The 15,401-nt window shown below is 48.3% G+C and overlaps 1 protein-coding gene across 4 annotated transcripts; it reads right to left on the bottom strand.

Moving 5' to 3' along the window:
- Positions 1 to 281: 281 nt before the first annotated feature.
- Positions 282 to 10,211, bottom strand: TPM4 (tropomyosin 4). Of its 4 annotated transcripts, none has more exons than XM_076359104.1 (9): positions 9,952 to 10,205; positions 7,351 to 7,476; positions 4,052 to 4,185; positions 3,651 to 3,768; positions 3,243 to 3,313; positions 2,909 to 2,984; positions 2,223 to 2,285; positions 2,074 to 2,143; positions 282 to 797 (listed from the first exon to the last, which is right to left on the bottom strand). In XM_076359104.1, exons 1-9 carry the CDS (start codon positions 10,063 to 10,065, stop codon positions 715 to 717), a joined length of 855 nt encoding a protein of 284 aa, XP_076215219.1. In that variant the 5' UTR covers positions 10,066 to 10,205; the 3' UTR covers positions 282 to 714. The 4 variants fall into 4 exon arrangements, with proteins under 4 accessions (XP_076215219.1, XP_076215221.1, XP_076215220.1 ...); XM_076359105.1 differs by lacking the exon at positions 282 to 797 and adding an exon at positions 1,287 to 1,527 and having other exon boundaries at positions 9,952 to 10,211; XM_076359106.1 differs by lacking the exons at positions 7,351 to 7,476; positions 9,952 to 10,205 and adding an exon at positions 6,262 to 6,427.
- Between the last annotated feature and the right edge of the window lie 5,190 nt (positions 10,212 to 15,401).

The raw sequence follows: 15,401 nt of genomic DNA, 5'->3' as shown, positions 1-15,401 counted from the left end.
CGCGCTTATTGGCTGAGCCCGGCGCGCGTCGCCGAGGAGCCCGACAGGAAGAGCACGGAGCCGGCGCTCCATTGGCGGGCGGCCTCCACCCGCCGTGTAAGCGGCGGCGCGATTGGCAGCTCGCCCCGCTGAGCGTCGCTTCCTGCTGCGGGCGGAAGGCGCGCGCGGCGGTGCCACCGCGAGGCGAGCGCTTGAGAAGTGACGTCACGTCGTTAGCTGTCCGCTGGCCCGTGACGTCACCCGAGCGGAAGCGCCGCACAAAGACCAGGAGGAGACCTCGGTACTGTGAGAAACCGGTTTAATGTGGAACGCCCGGAAGAGGCGCACCGCGGAGGGTGACCCCAGCGCTCGGGTACGGCGGGGTCCCGGGGCTCGGCTGAGCACGACCCACCAGCCGCGAGGGGAAGCTGCAGCCGCCGGCGGAAGTGAAAAACGGGGGGGGGGGCAAGGGAGGGGGCTTCACGTGGCCCCGGGCGCGGCTGACGCTCTCCCGCGTGCTGCGGGAGCGCTGGCGGCCGCTGCCTCCGAGAGGAGCTGGCGTCGGAGGTGCGAGGCCACCTTCACGCCACGCCCGCAGCCTTACGTACGTCTGTGCCGCTGGTAGCGGGATGGTTTTCCCCGGGATAGACAGGGAGGGAGAGGGAGAGGGACGATACGGTACATGCAGATGCGGGTTTCGGCTCCTGTCGGCCGCGGAGAGCGCTCTTCGCAACCTCATATACAGTTCAGTTCGTTTAGTGTCTGGTCCAGTGTCTGGTGCAACCCCACGTTCTCTTCTTTTGCTTGAGCAAGTTTTTCTGGGGGGAAAGAAGGGAAAAACAAGACTTAAAACACGTCACTTGACAGCCTTTCCTCTTCAAGTGAAACACATCACTACTTACCTTCAGGGTCAAGACACCACTATAACCCCATCCACAAAACGGGGCCAATTTTTGGGGTAACTGCTCTCATTTAGTCAGGTTTTTGGACGCGTTTTACGTGTAACGCGACAGACTTGTACTTTGATTTAACACGTGATCTACGGGACACGTCCTTCCACTGTCCTGAGAATTTCTACCCAGGCAGGCGGCGCACCGCAAGTACGCACCGAATGCACTCAAAGCTTTCTGCCGCCGCGCGCGTCCTCGGGGATGCTAAAACTCGGGTGTTCACCCGCCCCGGCTGACGGGGGCACCAGCTGGCTGCATCTGCCTGTCCCCGGCCTGAGGAGCCGAACCTATTTTCGGTGTCGTTACTAGTGTCTTTTAGGTGAATTAGAAGGAAATAAACCCCCAGAAGCTGAAAGGCAGAGGTATCTTGTTTTTATTGAGCTCAGTTCTTACAGAGGAGACGGAAGGATGGCTTGCGGAAGTTGGGCAGAGGTGACAGGTATGGCAGGCAAGAAAAAGCTTAGGAAGTGCAGGGAGTGGGAGCGGCCCCCGTGCCCCCCCCCCCGAGGTGCAGATCACAAAGAGGTCATGTCATTGAGAGCATGGTCAAGCTCCTCGCTGATCGCTTTGTACTTCAGCTTCTGGGCGTACAGCTCGTCTATCGGTCGCAGGGGCAGAAGGCACGGTTCAGCAAGAAATGCAGAAAAACAGTCCGGAGGAAGAGGCGCGCGGTAGGAGACGGGAAGACAGTCAGAAGGCAGCAGCCAAAGCAGTTGAGGAAAACAAAAGAAGAGAAACAGATGCGTGATTGAGTATCGGTACGGAAGCAAAACATCCACACAGCTGCCGGGCCAGAAGCTTCACCTGCGTTTCCTTTTTTCTAATCTCTCAAAATTATTTTTCAATAATCACATTAAGTAGGGTTGTGATCTCATCATTAACAGAAAGAGCCTGTGAGTTGCCCCAAATCAGGTTATCGTTACCACCTTTTTGAAGGAGAATCTCTTTCAGGGAAACTTCCTCCGGCCAGGAGGTACCACGCGGGACAGACGTGTCCGGTGGACACATCACGCCGATCTGCCAGTACGCCTGACGAGCGCTTCGGTCCTTTCCCAATAAAACCTAACACCCACTCCTAGAATTTTGTTTTCTGACTTGAAATTGGAACGGAACGCTTTTAAATGAAACTCCAGTAATTTCGTACCTTCCAGGTCATCAATAGACTTTTCCAGTTTGGCGACTGTTCTCTCCGCAAATTCAGCACGGGTTTCAGCCTAAAAAAAATAAAATCGAGTAATTGGATGCTGTTAAAAACATGATGCCAAAAAACAGTTTGGGGATGGATGAACTTACTTCTTTAAGCTTGTCAGAGAGAATCTTGATTTCTTCTTCGTATTTATCTTCCTTTTCCGAGTACTGTGGAAACAATAAACACTCTTTGAGGGAAGCGGTAGCAACAATACTAAATGTTTACGAAGCCGTGACCTACTTACAACCACTTTTCCTTTTACAACAGCTGCAAACACCCTCTCCATACTTTCCTCCTCTTCACCAAGACATTTCAAACTCGAGCCTATAAACCATCATTTTAAGACCGGGGATGTCCAAGTTCCTTCGTGCGTCACCTTAGACCTTAGCGGCTTTACTTTCTCGTGCAGCACAAAAATGGCTGAACGCGCAAGAGAACGGGAAGCCCGCCGTACCGACTCAGACTAGCCAGAAATGACCGTTGAATGAAATCGAGAGTTTTAACGCTTTTCATTGCTGAGGGCGAAAACCACAAAAAGAGCAAGATCAGAAAATGAAGAGCAGTCAGCAGCACACCGGTGTGGGAAACGGAGGTTTCGGTCCCGGTTTGATAATGACCAGCTCACTGACTTGGGTTCGGGCAGAACTGATTCAGCGTCATCAACAGTCTCTGTTAAGCAGGCGGTCAGCTAAACCCTTTCGCTTTCTTTGTACCTCTGTATTATTTCTATGGATTTTAATTACCCGTTTGGCCTTTGCCCCTATCCCTTAAGTTTACGGAAGGAACCAACCTTTTCAGATTGAGCTTCCAAAGACTTCAGGTTGTTAGTGACATTCTTTAACTCCTCTTCAAGGTCACTGCATTTACTATAGGGGGGGAAAAAAAAGTATAAATTACTACTGTGCCTGTTATGACTTAATTTAATTTTCAAGAAGTCTAAAAATACAAGGGATGAAGTAATTATAATTATTAAGTCTGCAAGGAGAAAATTGGGTATATAGGGTACAAAAAAGCTTTTCTACACATACTGCATGCCTGCCTACCAGCAGGAGATTTTTCTAAGGAAATACAGCTTTGAGCTTTACTCTATTCTAAACTGCTTCCGTGTATCCGAAGCCACTCACACTTCAGACACCTCTGCACGCTCTTCAGCTCTTTCCAGTTCACCCTCCAAAATAACCAGTTTACGGGCAACCTGTAAAGAGAAAACAGCTGTTATCAAGCCAGTCTGTAACTTCTTACACATTTCCCTCAAAGCGCTGCGCTGGTGCTTGCCTTCTGAACGATGCAATTGGGTTAAAACGTACATGCACAGACATGACAGACTTCTCCAAATAAATCAGATTTTGCAGTGTGCTTAGCATTAAATACGTAAGGTGCTGCTACAGTCACTATTAAAATCACTCCTTTTTGGGAACATTCCCAAGTCGAACCGTCACACGGTGAAGAGCGTACAAAGAATGACTAAAGTGAAGGGTACAAAGCTGTTCACAGTTCCCCCGTACGTTTAATCATTTCCTGATCCCTTTTACCTCTTCGTATTTGCGGTCAGCTTCTTCAGCGATATGCTTAGCCTCCTTCAGCTGCATTTCCTGAATTTCCATTTTCTCTTCGTCTTTCATTGCTCTGTTCTCAATAACCTTCATTCCTCTGCAGAAGTCAAAGCAAGCATGTTTAATGTAGAAGCATTTTAGCACTTTTATCTCAAAGGCCCTAAAGTGGAATTCAGTGTAACCAAAAAGCACCCCATTATGACCATACTATCACGTTCTTCAAGGCTAACAGAATTAGTCCTTCAAGCTTACAAAAAAGTTCTGAGTCTCTGACCTGCAATGCACATTAGCACATGCAGATACTAACTTACACGGGAATATTTTATTCATATATATTCATTTTTTTACCAAAAAAGAAAGAAAAAAAAGAGGACGCATACCTCTCACTCTCATCCGCTGCTTTCTCGGCCTCCTCCAGTTTCTGCAAGGCCGTGGCCAGCCGTTCTTGGGCACGATCCAACTCCTCTTCCACTAGCTGGATACGTCTGTTCAGAGCCGCCACCTCACCCTCAGCCTGTGTGAAATACAACCACCCACAGTTGAGGTTACGTACAAGCCAGTTGCTGGCTGACAAATGTTCTCAACTAATCAGTTTTCCTTAAAACTGCGAAGGCTTCTCCTTGGTATGTGCAGGGAAGCTCTAGGAGCCTTGCTGTCTCGGCTTTTTGTTTGTTTAAACTATGGCATCTCAGGAATTTCGAGGTATGGAGTATGTGCTTCTCCTTTCTTTTCTAATGGCACTTATCATTCCTGCCATACAATGACGGATTAGACACCGATCGCCAACGGAGAACCATTTTCAGATCACCTCACAGGGCAGGATCTACCCATAGGATTCAAAAGTTAAAAACCGAACTGTTTCCATAACGGCTTGTTCCAAAAACTTCACAGTTGATTTTTGTGTTCTCGGTTTCATCACGGATTGCAGCAATATCCTGTCATAGCACACTGCTGAAGTTAAAGCCATTTCATTACCCGTTACGGGCTCCTTTGCCTGCAAACACTATATAATCTTTGTGTGGTCAGCTGGGCAGATGCCGTTGGCCACAGCACGGGAGAGTCAGTCTTCTTTGTAACATAAACAGGGCAAAATTAGATATGTTCTCAAAAGAAGTTCACTTTCCTTTTTCATTGCTTCCTGTGGTAGTTAAGGAATTAGGCAGAAAGCATTTCTTAGTAATAAGGTCTGTTTGTATATTATTGAATAAACCGCACAGTAATTGGAAACACTATTAATGTTCAAAAAACAGACTTGATAATAAATGGAGAGGTTGTTGGGAGAAACGCTGGCATACAGACAATATGAACAAATTGGTGTCCATAAATGCGTTGTGTTTATTAAGAGATGGCTCCTTTAATTGCTTGTTATTTGAAGGAAAATAAACCCCTACTTTAATAACTGCCAGGTTTCCGCACTTAATTGTCCCCAAATCTGAGCATGATTGCTATGTACAAGCTTAACTTTTTTTTTTTTTAAACCCCACTTTTATGGGCTGTAGATCCTGGAAGGGCAGTTGTTTTATGCTTTGTGTTAAACACTTTGAAAAAAAAAAAATTTTGTTTTGCTGCAGCTTCTCAAATTTGGTTACTGACTGTTCCTCCTAAGCTGGAGGAAGTGGTTTCCATTCATAGCTGTACCATCTTGGAACAGATTTCAGTGACTGATCCAAATGGAAGCTGACCCAGGATTCCTCTAGTCATAAATTATCCAGCATTTCATTTGTTTTCTACCCAGTGCTACGTGTTTAACTTTCTCGATTTACACACAAGGCATCGATCATGTAGAAAACTGGCATCTGTTATGTGGCAGTCTGCAACTCCTTCCACTAGGCAGGACACTTTTAAGTCATATTTTAATTAAGCAAGATTCCAGAGCTATGGAGACGGGGCCACTGGGAAGCTGGAGTTAGTCTGGCTCCACCTCTCCCAGAAGCAGCCCGCAGTCCTTATACGGTAAAACTAACTCGCTGACATGTGATAAAATAGCAGGAAGATGCCGGGAAGGCTGATCACACACAAATCTAAGTGAAACCAGCTGTCCAGCCCCGGGAGAGCCGCACACTGGTGGAGAGTTCTCATTTCTCTGTGAAAACCAGGAGGGAAAGTTATTTTCCAGCAGTTCGGACATTTCCCAGCTGTGCCGGAGCCAGCGGTGCGGCGCCGAGAGGCGGGAACTCCCCGCTCGTTGTCATGCAGCGCTTTTTCCTAATTAAACAGCCATTTCCCATTAAACTCGTAACCGCTTCCCGATGCCGATCGGTGCTCGCAAAGCCTTTTCCGAAGGGAACGGCCCCAAAGCGCGATAAGCAGCGGGCGCCCGGGGCGAGCCGCCGCCGTGCCCGGCGCCCCCGGAGGACGGTGCGGACGAGGCGCTGCGGCAGCGCCAGCGGTTTCCGCAGGGAGTTTGCGGAGCGGAGCAGCGAGGGGGACAGCTGAGGAATGAAGGCAGCCGGCGGCCGAGCCGTCCTCCCGGAGCAGGGGAGAGCCGGGCGCGCCCCAGCGAGAGAGAGCCAGAGACAGGAAGGAAGGAGCAGGGCAGCCCCGGAGAGAGCGACCGAGAGAGGCGAGCAGGCAGCCCGGGCGGTCTCACTTTCTCCCGCAGGTCCCGTTCCAGGTCCAGCTCCCGCTGGAGGACCTGGGCGCGATCCTCCGCCTCATCTGCCTGTTGCTGCAGGCACTGGATCTTCCTCTTCACCGCTTCCAGGGAGCTCGGCGCGGCCATGGGCGCGGCGCTGGCGGCGGGCAGGGCGCGGAGGTGCTGCACGTGGCGGCGCGCGGCCCCGCGCCTTTCAATGGGCCGATGACGTCACGCGGCTGGAGGTGGAGGTGGGGGTGGTGACGTAGCACAGAGGAGTCGGCGCAAGCAGCGCCGGGACAGTCGCGCCCCGGGGCCGCCCCGCCCGTTCCCCCCCACCCCCCCCTCCATCCCGCGGGGGTCCCCGCCGCAGCCCCGCGGGCAGGCCCGGGCCCGCTCCGCGCTGCCCCGGGCGCCGCACCGCTCGGTGATGCAAAACCGGCTGCAGGACTCCTGGGCTCCCCGGGTCACCCCGGCCATCCTGAGGGCCCCAAAGGTGGGGTTCAACAAACTGCAGCCAGGTCCTGCGCTCCAGTTTGTTACCGCCGTGTTTGGGCCCACGCAGACGAGGGAGAAACTAAAGCAGCCAACCGTTCTGACAGCAAAACGAATGGGGTGTGTGGCTGGGGAGCTGGGACGGGCTTTTAAGCCTGCTATGTGGCTGAAGCCAAACTGCATCCTTACGCCACAGCAGATCCCTGCTTCTGTCCCGGCTTCCCTGAAAGATTACCATTTTGTTTACTCAGATCAAAGGAGATTTCACCTTTCCTAAAGAATTCCCACCCACAAACGCTCCCCCCCCCCCCGTTTCAGAACCCCCTGACGGGTGCAGTGCTACGGATTCCCCTTTGGGCACCCATTAAGCGCTGTCTCCGGGGGCAGCCACGTGTGCCGCGCGCTTGGTGCAGAACGGCCAGCCTGAGTTCGTTTTGGCAGAGCGGACAGGAGGCTTACGTACCTGAAACACAACACTGCCTCTCCTGTCCCCCGATCAAAGTACTGCAATGCAAAAGTTCTCAACGATTCTTATCATCAGTGTACTACATACGGACTGCAAAACATACAGAGCATAGTTACAGGCAAATATTAGCTGTAGGTACGTACATCAGTGGCCTTCTTTTCAGCCTGCTCTAGTTTTTCCTGGGCATCTTTGAGAGCCTCCGAGTACTTATCCAGCTCATCTTCAGTTCCTTTCAACTTTTTCTGCAGAGCTACCAGCTCATCCTCTACCTTTCAAGAGAGAAAAAAAACCCAAAGTGAGCATTCTGATGTATTATCAGTTACAGTTCAATATGGTTAAAACCTCTCTTTACTTTTCGTTTTAACCTAACATAACGTACAAAGAGTCACAAAAGACCAGATCAAAGTTCTGCTGGGGCAAGTAGTCTGAGAATGACCGGTAGCAGTTGCCAGGGAAAGATCATTAAAAACTTATCATCCTTAGAACAACATTCCCTGCCACTGCATACACAGGATCTGGTTTAATACATAACCTGGTATAAGCCCTTTTTCACCTCATCTCTATTTTGGACTCCACAACACCCTGCAACAGTTAATTCTACGGCATAATTGGAAACGTTTTAAAATTATGTCCTTGTGTTTGCTCTAACGCTATTACCTGATGATTTATTAGGAAACTATTCAATTCCTGTATAGCTAGAAAAAAACGAGTGGTTGTTCCCAAATCATCTTTTGCCAAATGTGATACTCTGGGCGCAGGAGGGAACAGGTCTGGCCCGCGACAGACCCTGCTGTAAACGGGAGGTGGGACTCAATGACCTCCGGAGGTCCCTTCCAACCGGAATTATTCTCTAATTGTGGGCCAACAAGGTATGCTCCATCCTCCCATGAGGTTCAGACTCTCTCCTCCATTCCATATAAATCCATATTGTACACTGTAATGGTACTATTTATAACCTGCTGGGAGACTGTTTAATGACAAACTGTCTCATGCTCCCTGAAGAATTTACATTATCAGGAGGCTTGCTGCTGATAAGGGTGCGCCTGCAAACCCATCTGCTCCATCATTTCATTTGCAATACAAAACAGTTCAGTCTGTAGAGAAACTGATTTAACCATCTAGCTCTGCCTTCACATAAATTTAGTCTATCAAAATAGTTCACTCAAAATAGTTTGTGTTTTAGTGCACTGACTTTCTTCATTCTAGCTTCAAAGATAGCTTTAACAACATTTTTTGGTAGCGTGCTATTCTTGAACATTGTTACGTTGCTACACTTTTACTCAGAGTAACCAGCTAGCGTGAGAGAACGGAATATGCTTGCTTGAATGCTTTAACAGAGGGACGGTAAGCAGGATGAAGGAGGTGATGCTTACTTTGTGTATGACATTAAAATCACTACTTGAGTACTATGCCCACATTAAAAAAAAAAGCTGAAAAATTTGAGACAATTCAGAAAAGAGGAGTAAGATCAAAGATTTATTTTTCTCTTTTAGCTTTTTATTGTGAATTACCCTCATATGGATACTTGAAAATTCCCGCAAGTGTGTCATTTATCACTCCATAGGAAATCACCTTTGATAACTAAATGTAAAGGAAGGCGAAGCATTCAATCACCATTAACTGCTCTGAATAACAATCTGCTGTGGCTGTTACTGAGTGCAGAAATATTAGCTGGGGAAACTGTGGCCCAACAGAACAGCATCTGATCAACACCTCTGAAGCTAGGAAAGAAATAGAGACTATGTACACAAGGCGATGTGTGCAGCTTGTAGAAGCTTACTGGAATGACACAGAGGAGACAAGTAGTTTTTCTTTTGTTGGGGGTGGAGGGGGAAGGCAGCAGCAGCTGACCCTTTTGGAAACTTTTTTTTCGTGTTGCTTTAGCTAAATGGATGATCAGTTGAAAGTTTAGTTCTATCACCTAGGATCTCAAACTGAACTTGAACATAAGAAATATTTGGTCAAATGAATGCTAATAATGTATTATAGCAGCCTGGAAGATGCAGTAGAAGCAGCCACGTTTAGAGGATGTAAAAGGAAAAGACATGGTAATTTTACAAGAAGTGCTTATAAGAAACTTGAATGTAGTCAACTCACATTTCAGGATCATTCTGAAAATAATATAGCTCAAATATGAGGTAGATACCCAGAATATAGAACATTGAAAGGCAAAAGAATATGAAAATGTTACCAGTATAATTCAGTTAAAAGAAGAGCTTTCAAATTAAGATATTTCTGATTATTCTTAACAAAAAAATAATACAACATTATCTACTGTTGAGTCACAGCTGGTACCACTCTGTATGCCGAGGACTAGTCAAGTGAACTTTATTAATTCACTTCAAGGAAAGGCTCAATTAATGTTGAGACACAGCTGACCTTTCAGGAGGTATTAACACTAGTCCTACGGGTGTTCAAGGTATACAGCTTTGATTTTGAGTATGCAAGGCCTTTTCCCTGGAATCACAAGCACAAGAAAATTAAGGCAATTATGTAAGTACTCTCAATAATCTGTGGATAGTGCTAATTTTGCAAAGACTCAGATGGCTGAAAAGAGAAGTTAATACCTAGCCCTGGCTGTATGAGTCTAACATCACAAAAAGACAAAAGACTTCAAAAGAAGATTAACAGAAAACCCGACTTCAAATTATTTTGCTTTCTGAATCAGAAACTTGCAGCACAGCAGTTTGTTACACTTATTTCCACAGCGCAAACATACAATCAGTGATTTTATTTCTACTTACCTGTTTGCATTTGTCCTCAGCTGCCTTCTTATCCGTCTCAGCCTGCTCTGCTCTGTCAATGGCATTCTCCTTGTCTAACTTCAACATCTGCATCTTTTTCTTGATAGCTTCCATTTTTGTTAAAGGATAGGTTGTATCTGTCACGCAACTGAAAGAATTATGAAGAGTAAAGGTTTAGATTTTTAGCAGCTTGGGCAGAGAAAGAAGTTGTACCCAGCCAAGTCACAGGGAAAATGAGCTCAAGTGGTTGTAGAGAGCTTTAAACCCAAAGACCCCTGGACAAAACCCAGATCTATTGGCCTCTTCTCTGATCTTTCATACACAGCCTTTCTAAGGAATGAGCTGGAACAGACTCACTAGAGGAATCTTCACCACTCCATCATCTCCTTATTTGGGTCCTGTTTTCTTAAAGAGAAAACTGTTTCCATTTTTAAGCTTCTGACAGAAGCAAAAGTGTTGACATACGAACACATGCTTGAAAGAAAGCTTATTAGCACCCCTCCGTGTTTGCAGAGCAATTAAACAGCCCAATAGATCTATGGGCTTGGCTGGCTTCTTGTAATAATGGCATAAAACTAATGAAGGAAGGGAAGGATCTTTTTGGATTACTCCGAAATAAATTCATGCATAAAATAAAATTTAAAAAAATTTACACTTAAGAGGTAGCTAAGTTTATGTTATGAAAAGATGCAGGAAGTGTCATGAGACAGCAGGGGTTTTTGCTGTGAAAATAAGCACTGGTGTTAAGGAACTAGCTATAATCTGTAATAGTATAATACATAACAGAGGTCAGATTAGATCCCAAGTTCAGGCTCAAAGCCATTCAGTGAGTTTGAGAGCCCGTCTTTGAAATTTCACTCACTAAATACTTAGGGAACTGAACAACACACCTGAAGTTGCAGGCTGATGAACACTGTAAATTATTTCTTCTGCTGTATGAAGCAGTCACCTTCTCTCCGTCAGGCAAGGCAAGAGCAGGCTCTCAAAGAACATCAGGAGCAGCTCCACCGAGGACACCAACAAGAGCATCCAGCGGTGCCGGGATGAGCCCTATTTCCTTTCCCAGCCCTATTAAACACATCCCCATGTCCCAACTACCCTCTCTCATCCCTCCATATGCTCTAGCTTAGCTTCACAGCCCACAACACCTACTTTGTCCTGACTGCAGCAAGGGCTTACTTACTCCACTTCCCAGAGGAGACTGAAAGCACTTGTTGACTTTGCTACGCAGGGGGACCTGCATGTCCTCATATTCCCCCACTTCTTTCCCAAATTCAGGTCCCATTAACCACCCCATGATCCTTTCCCCCCCGATTCTGCCCCTGCTCTGCTCTCCGCAGCCCCATGCTCCCTCCCAGGCCACACACAGCCCAAACTCTCTGCACACCCTCATGAACCCTGTCAGGCCTTTCCTCAGAATTGCTCACAGCATCCCCAGCCATGAGGGGTACCGAAGACCCAGCACAAGACCCAGGAACTCCCCCATCCTCTGAGGAGAGCTGGCGTGGCACTGAAAGGCCTTCTGGAGAGGCTTCTGAGGAAAAACTGCCCCTTTTTTATCTAAGCTCAATGGCAGAATGGACACGAAGCCAATACCAGCACAATGCCCACGAGGAGGGCCAGAGCCCCACAAACCATCCCCAAAACGCCACCAGGCCAGTCAGACCACTTGTGAGGTTGCTCAGGCTGCCTTTTGTGAGAGATTTACTGCTGTTTCGATTCAAAATAAAAACAATGCTCACACTGCTACTAAAACCAAGACCTCAACCCTCAGCGGCCCCACCCGCTGCCTGATAAAGAGGGCTCCAGCCCCCCCGTCCCAAGATGGCTGCCAGGAAGAGCCCCGCGGGGCTGTGTTCTGACGGCCCCAAGATGGCGGCGCGCCCGAGGACTACACCTCCCAGAGGGCTGTGCGCGATCGTACCGCCGCCGCGCCCCGCCCCGCCCTGCCCACGATGGCGCTGATCCATCCGCCGCGCTCCTCAGCCCAGGGCCGCGCACGGCCGGCACCTCCTGTACCTCCATCGCTCCTTAACGGCAATTAAATAACCCCAGGTTCAGCCGCTTGGCGTGTCCCCCCCCCCCCCATATATAAAATAATGCTCTGAATTTTTAACAGCTGTAAGTTGCGTGTTCACTGGGAAACCGGTGGTGTCTCTTCCCGACTCGGTGTGCACCTGTACTCCTCAGCATGCCTCACATAACTAAACGTGCTTTTTCCCCCAGAAACTGGCATATTTGCCTCCCTTTCTCCGGCCCGCAGGTACTGCTGCAACAAGGTGGCCTCACGGGTATTTTGTCCGATTCCGATGGTTTGAACAGTGAAAGATAAAACCACACATTCTGAGCCTGGGAACAGGTTTAAAGAGTCGAGGTGAGGCACTAAATTAACAGTGCTGCTGAACCCGCACAAATAGCATTAAAAACTAATAAACCATATTGATTGCCATCACAGCTTGCATTTCCCCTTGCCCTCCTCCGATGTGAGTTTGCTGGCTCAGCCCTGGCCGAGGGCAGCAGGTTGTTGCAGGGATTTGGAGGATTTGGGCCGACGGTGAAACCCCGGGTGTCGATTTAGGGTCAGTGCTGGTGATCAGAGATCGGCAGTGAAGTGCCCGAGGAGACACACAGGGTCCTGGCAGCCACCACCATGCTGAAGCTGCCTCTTTGGTCAGCCGGTGCGGTGCAGCCATGACGATCTCCACTAGCTTTCTTTGGGGCAATGTACACCTTTAATAACTTTCTTCTGCTGGCTGCGACCCGGTGGTCCAGCCCACATGCTGCTCCTGTGCGTTCAGACCACTTGGCCATGTTTTATGGCTCCTTTGGGGCTTCCCTCCCTCAATCACGCCGTCACTGGCATCCCGCCTCCAGACCAGACCCTGCATGGGTGTACCTGTTTCACCCTGTCGCCCCACCACGAGGAGTGGATGTGCCACATGCCCCATTTGTAGCTCTTTTTCAGAAGGAGCAGGTTTTGGGGCGCAGCTTTGGAGACACATAAAGTGGAGGAAGAAATGGAGGGGGGAAGGACTGCATTAGCCCCGTTTGACCTGGCACGTGGGAACTTGTGCGATGGAGGCAGATGCAAGACTGTGCTCGCCTCTCCCCAGAACTACAGCTGCATGTAGCCTTAGACGCGCGTTTTGAGCTGTTTCTACGGCTGCTCTCACAGCCTCTTCATAATTTCTGATTATTGAGATGAGCAGAGGTGGCTTTCCAGCCAGCTCACCAGCCCCTCTCCTGCCACAGGCTTGGGCAGGCTCAGAATTGGGGCTGGGGAAGTGAACATTGAACAAGACTCTTTTGCCTTTGTATTTCTACTGCAGGAAGATAATTTTTCTAACCAACTCCGTAGCATGACTCAGAGCCACATTTAAAAAGGAACACCAAGGAACACGTCACCCTGTGTAGCCCTTCAACCAGGTACACTCCCTTCTTCCCCTCCCTGCTTCACGAACTGGAAAGAAGTACCTGAAAAATTCACTCTGGTCTGTCAGTAATGATAATCCTATCACTCTCACCCCCTCTGGCTTTCATTAGCTTGGGAAGCAGTGAGCAACCAAGAGAGAAAGAAGAGCCCTCCAAACTACTTCCTTTTTTCAGGCAGGCAGGAGGGTGCTATAAGGAGTTCCTTTGTCTTTCCTTTTCTTTCAGAGGGATTGTTTAGGCCTAGCAAGGCTTGGCAAGGTTGGGTGCGTAAATATGAGAGGATACCAGAAGGAAATGAAGTTGGATTGTTCGAGAGTGTGCTCATTTCTTTGGCAGCACGCTGCATGGGAAGCATGTTGCAGCAGGCATCTTAACAGACTGGGGGGAGGTCGGACCTGTGGCCTGAAGTCTAGCAGGTCTCAACATTTTCTATGCTCTCAATCCCTACTCCTTTTTTATTGCCCAGAAGTTAGCTGGGACCCACACTATGTCCCATTTCACTATCTGGGAAAAGCAGACACCTTATGTTCCCATTTTCTCCCCCTGCTCCTGCTCCTTTCTAAACTCCTGGTCATAAAAGATCACCTGCCTCTCTTTCGCATTGACTGAGCTTCAACTCCTCCTCATATGCAAAGCTGCATGTGTCAAGGCTAGAAATGTTTCAAAGCAGAAGAAAGCAGCTGTTGACAATCCTTTACCAAATTTCCTTTGGTTTCTTAAGTAAGTATCTCCTAATAGTCCACTCTCTCTTGTAAAGTTTCTGTTCTAGAAACTATATAATATGGTGTATCATTAGCAGCACACTGTAGCAAAGGTGGCACTACAATGAACATCAAACTTGTCTCTTCCTGGCCTTTCCTTTTAAATGACAAAATCTGTAAACCCTCACATCTCACTGCATGCCTTTTCTTTGTGGGTTCTCCCTGCAGGGCTGTCTCCCAGCGTGAAGGGTATGGCAGGGCAGTAACAATCTGTAATACCCTCTTTCTGATAGTTTCTCATTAAGTAACCATTACTCACCACAGATGCAGATAAGTTACTGGGCTAGGTGTGACCAAAATGGTAGATCTACTCTTCCTGTGCCTAGATCCAAGGGAAATTTACCTCTTTTCTTAAATTATCCTGGTTATCTGCATTTCCCAGCAGGGTCTTGAACACCTGAGGTGCTGAATTTGACATTGCTTTGGATAGGATGGCAGAATTCACTCAGCACCTGAAACATGCACCTGCTTGGGAAGCCTGTCGCACTGCCAATACCTGGTACACCAGAAGAAAGCAAATCCCATCCTATATGCACGTTAACATTCCTGGTTAATACAGAATGGAGTGGAGAGGATGCCAGAAGAGGAGGAATCAGCAGCCTCTATCCCAAGACCGTGGCTACCCTTCCTTTCTCTGGGCTGGCTGTATTGCCTTCACCGGTGAGACCTATTCTGTCACAGAGAAGGATTTGCCTTTATACAATCATCCGTATCGACCATCCCTTCTTCAGTTACTTTGCTATTATAGCCCATTTCTGGGCCACAGTGAAAGCTTTAAGCTCTCCCTTGCCATTAGATGGCAATGTAGATTCACAAATCCTCTTTCTTCCTGGAGCCTGGTAGAGCCTCAAATCTTCTATTTCGGCCTACCTCACCTTTTAAGACTGAGGCATCCTGAATTTGTTTCGCCTGCAGACGATGGAGCTGGCTGCCTGGGATGCCAGCTCCTCTGGAGTCCTCGGTGGCATGAGCGCTCTCTCTTTCTCTCCATCTAGGGCCCTCCTTTGCACACAGAGGTTCATTTTTTTGCTCTTCCAGCAATTAATTCATTTGTCTCTTGTTTTGCTGCTTCCAAAAGATATTTTGCTGTCTTGCTTGTTTCTCAGCTTACTGCCAAACCTGGTAGGCAAGTGAGTCATGGGCTGCCGCAGGCCAAACCCTGGAGGATACAGACTTCTTCCTAGGGTCATGAATCTCCCATCTGGGAAGTTATAAAGAACTGCAGTGAGAAATAACTACCACCGCAAAATGCTTTTC

This window comes from Aptenodytes patagonicus, chromosome 25, assembly GCF_965638725.1.
Source record: "Aptenodytes patagonicus chromosome 25, bAptPat1.pri.cur, whole genome shotgun sequence".
NCBI classification, from domain to species: domain Eukaryota; kingdom Metazoa; phylum Chordata; class Aves; order Sphenisciformes; family Spheniscidae; genus Aptenodytes; species Aptenodytes patagonicus.
Note: the sequence above shows the minus strand (reverse complement) of the source record. Positions and strands in the feature narration are given on the sequence as shown.